This window comes from Cololabis saira, chromosome 23, assembly GCF_033807715.1.
Source record: "Cololabis saira isolate AMF1-May2022 chromosome 23, fColSai1.1, whole genome shotgun sequence".
Lineage (NCBI taxonomy): Eukaryota > Metazoa > Chordata > Actinopteri > Beloniformes > Belonidae > Cololabis > Cololabis saira.
The window spans coordinates 13,658,236-13,664,862 of NC_084609.1; the positions used below are offsets into that span (position 1 = coordinate 13,658,236).

At 38.6% G+C, this 6,627-nt stretch overlaps 1 protein-coding gene across 1 annotated transcript in view; it reads left to right on the forward strand.

The window, feature by feature from the left end:
* Positions 1–1,126, forward strand: part of ntn4 (netrin 4) — a 35,037-nt gene extending 33,911 nt beyond the window's left edge. The window contains exon 10 of the mRNA XM_061714486.1: positions 53–1,126. Within this exon, the coding sequence (XP_061570470.1) occupies positions 53–192 (140 nt within the window). The 3' untranslated portion in view covers positions 193–1,126. The remainder of the gene's footprint in view (positions 1–52) is intronic.
* The last annotated feature ends 5,501 nt before the right edge of the window (positions 1,127–6,627 follow it).

Genomic DNA, 6,627 nt, shown 5'->3' on the forward strand with positions numbered 1-6,627 from the left:
TTTTGAAAGGTTTAGAGATTAACCGCAGAATATCCCCGTCTTTCTTCACCAGGCTTGGAATATCTGGTGGCGGGTCACTCGGACCGCAAGCAGGGCCGGCTCCTGGTAAACATGAAGAGCTTCGTCAAGCCCTGGAAAGCCAGTTTGGGCCGGAAAGTCCTCACACTGCTCAAGAAAGACTGCAACTGGTAGATGGACAGACTGAAAAACACTGAACGGGCAGGTTATGCGACAGATGAGACTGTTTGGGGGTGTTTTTTTTTGTCCTCCCTTAACCTGTCCTTCAGGTGTGGATTTTTAAATTGCACAGATGTGGCAGCAGATTTGGGGAGCTGAACTAAGATGATTGACCTTTCCAAGCCTCTGAAGTTGTCCAGTCAGAGCACAAAGCTGGTGGACTGCATGAACTGAAAGCTCACAAGACATCATTTTATTAAAACCCTCTGCATCTGAGCAAACTTGAGGTTCATGCAAAAACATTCTTTTACTGATCAAATCAGTGCTGTCCAACACTGAGTGGCTGAATGATCCTTAAATCCATCCTCAAACATTACAAAACAAAACCTTCTTCTTCCTCCTCTGCAGCACTTTAGCCTAAGATGGACTGAGAAACCACGGACGCACAAACAGAGGAGGATTAAACAAAACCGTACACACGAGCCCTCAACATGGACTGTGGACGTTCATTCTTTCCACGGTGGACACGGTCACACAGGCAAACGTGTGGACGTGATGCAAACACAATGTGCAAAGCACTCAGAGTGATGCGAAACAAGCCATACAAGCCACTACAAGTGGATCAATCTTAACCAGTCCAGGTGTGCCTGTGTTGAAATCAGAGCGAATGGGTTTTACCCCAAACATGAATGTATTTGCCTGACTGTGCCGTTTTGTGTGTGCACGTGAGATATTGAGTGGTTGAGAGCAGCAGTATAATACAAGCACACTCCAGAATCAGTCCAGCTCTGAAGCTTCCTAGTATGTTTGAACCGATCCAGTACTTCATAATGTGTATTGATTCATCATATAATAACAGTCTACTGCTGAACTCAGAACATTTCTTATTCCTTCCTTTGTGCCCATGTACAGTTTTACTTGTATATATCTATATAAATATTATTGCTCATCCTTCTGTTCTTTTTTTGTTTGTTTGTTTGTTTTTCAGTCATATTAAAAGGATAAAACCTATTTAGTCTTATTTTTTTAGGAGCTTGGTACACCATTTCTACAACTTAAGGACCTGATAAATGCGAAGAGTGTAGTTGGTCACAGACGTTCGTAGAAAGCCAACAGGTTAATCTGAACCCAAAGGTGAATATCAACAACATCAACTCAGATTATACAGGACTGTCTCAGAAAATTTGAATATTGTGATAAAGTTCTTTATTTTCTTTTTTTTTTTTCTTTTTTTTTTTACATATGAAATCGTTTTTATTTTTTCCCAGATTCTGGTTTTATTTTTTTCCTTTTTCGGGTTTTACATTTTTTTTCACAAGTCTTTTTATTGATCATTTAGACATATATTTGTTCATACATTCCATTCATACATTTGTCTACATACAAAAGTAACGTTTTACAAAATGGCTATAAAAGGATATTATACAAGAATAAAATAAAAACATAACAGATGCAATGAATTATATTATCGTGAAACTTAAAATAAAATAAAACGACTGAAAGAAAAGGAAAAAAAAAACACAAACAAAAGGTTGACTGGGAAACCCACCTTGGTAGGTTACCCTCCCATCATAAAGTTCTTTATTTTCTGTAATGCAATTAAAAAAACAAAAAATGTCATACATTCTGGATTCATTACAAATGAACTGAAATATTGCAAGCTTTTTATTATTTTAATATTGCTGATTATAGTTTACAGTTTAAGATTAAGATTCCCAGACGATTCTAATTTTTTGAGATAGGATATTTGAGTTTTCTTAAGCTGTAAGCCATGATCAGCAATATTAAAATAATAAAAGGCTTGCAATATTTCAGTTGATTTGTAATGAATCCAGGATGTATGATATTTTTGTTTTTGTAATTGCATTACAGAAAATCACAATATTCTAATTTTCTGAGACAGTCCTGTACATGTGCCATAGTTCAATTTGAAAAAAAAAGACATCTTCTACCTCAGAAGCTCTTATGTACTCTGACCCTGTTGGACAAATACACCTGTGAATTTGGTTGTGCTACCAAACAGATCATTTTTCTTCAGTTTTGGAGACACCTTACTCTTATCAAAGACGACCTTTTGGGGGGGCGGTAGATGTTGGATGGATGGATGGATGGATGGATGGATGGATGGATGGATGGATGGATGGATGGATGGACCGTCCGTGACATGTTGGGACTGTTGGAACAAATTTGACATGAGCTTTTTGTAAAAGATTCTGATTTATGTTGAAAGCACAACTGTCACTTTAAGGGATCTCTCCAGTCCTGGGACCAGTATGTAACTGAAAATGGGATTTTAGTCTAGGCAGAATTTCTGAAAATGTGCTTATTTAAAGTGCTGAAGGCATTTTGTGAATATTTATAATATACAACATTTCTAGGTGTATTAAAGGGTGCTGAATCCAAATCTGCTGTATATGAAGCTCAAAAATGTCCCAAAATGCTTCAAAATTGAGAAATCCAACACTGCCAGGCTGAAATCTATTTTTCAGTATATCTTTTTGACTAAACAAGGTACAAACATGAATTAAAAGTGCTTTTGTAAGTTTTCCTACATGGGCAATTCGATGCCATATTCAGAATTGAGATGTAATGTGAAGAAACTGCTTAGATATTGCAAAAATAGTTGTTTTTAACTATGAATAATTACTCAATTATTATTATTATTATTAGGCTACTTTTACTTACTTTGTATTTTGTTTTGAGGTAAAATGTATCAAATGTGCTGGAATGGAACCTTTGTCATCCCCAATATCACCCCACCGCCCAAGCTTAGCTTTTCTCACACTTCACAGAACTGCTGATCGGAAACATGAGACAGCTAACAGGTAAAGTCATGTCCAGTGTATATTTTGATAATGTGACATGTTTTATGTAGTTTAAATAATCGCAGAAGAAGCCTAACTAGCTAATGTTAGCCAGCTAGTTGCTGGGATTAGCTAATGTTAGTGGCTAGCTAACATTACTGGCTCAATGAGCTACCTAAATAAATACATATCGATGTCTTAGACTTTGCATTCGTATTCTAAGAAAACTCACTCTTTCTTGTAGGTCTGAATTAGTCAATTGGCGACAGAAACCATGGCTGAAGCAATAGATTATACCCAAGAAAGCTTAATGTCCTCGGACCCACAGTTATGCATCATATGCCAGGAAGACAATAAGCAAAATGACAATTAGTAAGGATGGCCTCCAGTCAGCTGACACTATAAGACAACTCCGGATGAAATTACATCATGACAATTTCCGAAATGCAACCAATTGACTTACTGAGATACTTCAAGGAGAGTTGCCTCAGCAATTCTTATGGCATAGGAACTGCCGAGCAAAATACATGAATAAACGTGAAATAGAAAGGAAATTGAAGGCAGAATCGAAAAAAGATACCGAACAAAGTTCGTCTGCATCCACCCCAACTCCGCAAAATGTTAGTCTACGGAGCAAAATACCTCCAATAGATTGGAAGCAGTGTATCTTTTGCCACCAAGATCAGAAAGAAAAACTACATCTCATACAAGAAATGAAAGTCAGCAGCAGAATCCTACAAGCAGTAAAGTGTGATTCATTCTTAAGAGTGCGACTAGATTGAGTAAATGATCTTATAGCTGCAGAAGGAAGTTATCACATGACTTGCAAAAACAGGTTTGAACGTAGGACCAAGCGCATGGAGTCACTTCCGAGCACGGAAATGCCATTAGAGTGGATCTGCCAAGAACTTGAACAATCAGCAAAGCAAGCGGATATTCTGGATCTTGTACATGTGTGGGACCGGCACTCTACACTAGCTAATGAGGCTCAATTAGATATACCATCTAAATTTCTAAGCCGAAGGAACTCCTTCAAGGAACAAATAGCTGATCGTCTTGAGGGCATATATGACTTTGTTGTACTGCATGATCAGCCTCGAAATGAACCTTGTACTGTCTTGGTTCCATCCAAATACCGGCACATTCCAGTATCAGCAATGGTGAAAGATGACACCTCCAATATTCATAGAGTCATTCCTACATTCAAACATAAGGATCAACATATGTTCCTGAACATTGTCCATGTGGCATTGCACATCCGAAGAGATATGATCTCACATCCAAAACAAGAGGGGATAGACATCAGTGAAAACAGAGCAATAGACAGCATACCCAACAGTCTGTACATGTTCCTCAACTTGTTACTAAGTGGTCAGCGCCTGCTGGGGGATGACTTTGAAGATTATGATAATAACACAGCCAAACGACAGCTTAATTCAATTCAATTCAATTTTATTTATATAGCGTCTAATACAACAGATGTTGTCTCTAGACGCTTTCCAGAGACCCAGAACATGAACATAAACCCCCGAGCACATATTACATAAACAATGGCAGGTAGAAAAGCCTTAAGCCAAACAGTGGCAAGAAAAAACTCCCCTTTAGGAGGGAAGAAACCTTGAGCAGGACCAGGCTCATAAGGGGGGACCCTCCTGCCGAAGATCCTCAGCATTGCACAGGATCTTATGTACACAGCTAGTGGAGACAAGTTCCTCACTCCGAAGCACATAGGACTGGCCAGTACCCTTCATCAAGCTACACGTTTGAAGGAGTTGGTGAACATGTTTCACCAGGCAGGTCATGTTATGAATTACCGTGAGGTAATCAAACTTGACACTGCACTGGCTAAGACGACCTTGGAAACCATGGGGGATGATGGTGCCGTTGTTCCACAAAATCTGATATAGGGTTGCTTTGTTCATTTCTCAGCGGACAATGTTGACATCAACAAATACACTCTGGACGGAAAAGGGACATTCCATGCCACTCAAGTGGCCGCCTGGCAATGTGGTCCACCTGAAGGTGATCTCCTTGAAGGAATTGATCTTTACTCCAAGTAAGAAACCCTCAATATCCCCAAGGCAATGACGAATATAGTACCTGCACCAAAGAGGAATCACAGACCGGACTGTAGTAGCAGACTGTTTCACACAGCCATCTGAACAATGATGCATAACTGTGGTTCCGAGGACATTAAGCTTTCTTGGGTATAATCTATTGCTTCAGCCATGGTTTCTGTCGCCAATTGACTAATTCAGACCTACAAGAAAGAGTGAGTTTTCTTAGAATACGAATGCAAAGTCTAAGACATCGATATGTATTTATTTAGCTAGCTCATTGAGCCAGTAATGTTAGCTAGCCACTAACGTTAGCTAATCCCAGCAACTAGCTGGCTAACATTAGCTAGTTAGGCTTCTTTTAGTGATCAAAAATGCTAAAAATATATACTGCGATTATTTAAACTACACAAAACATGTCACATTATCAAAATATACACTGGACATGACTTTACCTGTTAGCTGTCTCATGTTTCTGATCAGCCGTTCTGAGAAGTGTGAGAAAAGCTAAGCTTGGGGAGTGGGGTGATATTGGGGATGGCAAAGGTTCCATTCCAGCACATTTGATACATTTGACCTCAAAACAAAATACAAAGTAAGTAAAAGTAGCCTAATAATAATGATAATAATTGAGTAATTATTCATAGTTAAAAACAACTATTTTTGCAATTCTAAGCAGTTTCTTCACATTACATCTCAATTCTGAATATGGCATCGAATTGCCCATGTAGGAAAACTTACAAAAGCACTTTTAATTCATGTTTGTACCTTGTTTAGTCAAAAAGATATACTGAAAAATAGATTTCAGCCTGGCAGTGGCGGCCATGTTGGATTTCTCAATTTTGAGGCATTTTGGGACATTTCTGAGCTTCATATACAGCAGATTTGGATTCAGCACCCTTTAATACCCCTAGAAATGTTGTATATTATAAATATTCACAAAATGCCTTCGGGGTTCTGATTTTGTGAAAATTGACCCTGTCTATTTGTTACGTTTTAAAATCAAGAGTCCGTCCACAGCAAACCGCCCTTTCTCACCTTCCCAGACATCAACAGGGTCATGTATTCTTCCCTTCGTGTTGCTCGTGTTATTGTACGGGCAGAGTTATAGAGGCGTGTGAACTGTGTGTAGAGGCAGTAAACAAACTAACAGATGAGTTCCTTCCCGGTGGCGCTAATAAGGTTCCAATGTAAGTAGAATTGAACTTTAAAATCTGAGCAGACTTTGGATGCAAGTAAGTGGAAATCATTTGAAGATGTGGAAATAAATGGTTTAAAAAAAAAAACATCCATTATCACCATTAAATATATCAGTAATCAAACAAAGGCTGCTACAAAAAGTCTCTGCTGGAATGTCTGTTTATTTTTTAACTAGATATCCTCTAGCTGCAGCAGTGGTCCGTTTCTCTCAGACGCCAAGTCAGCAATTTATGGGTAAGCGGTTCCCAGAGTTCTCAAACACTTACGGATGCTTAAAACATTTATTCTGTGTGGTTATTTTTCTATGTTATCTGTTTTTTCTTTTCTTTTCGTGCAAACACATTGGCTCCACACGGGATCTTAAAAAGCTGTCCCCAGACGCTATCGCT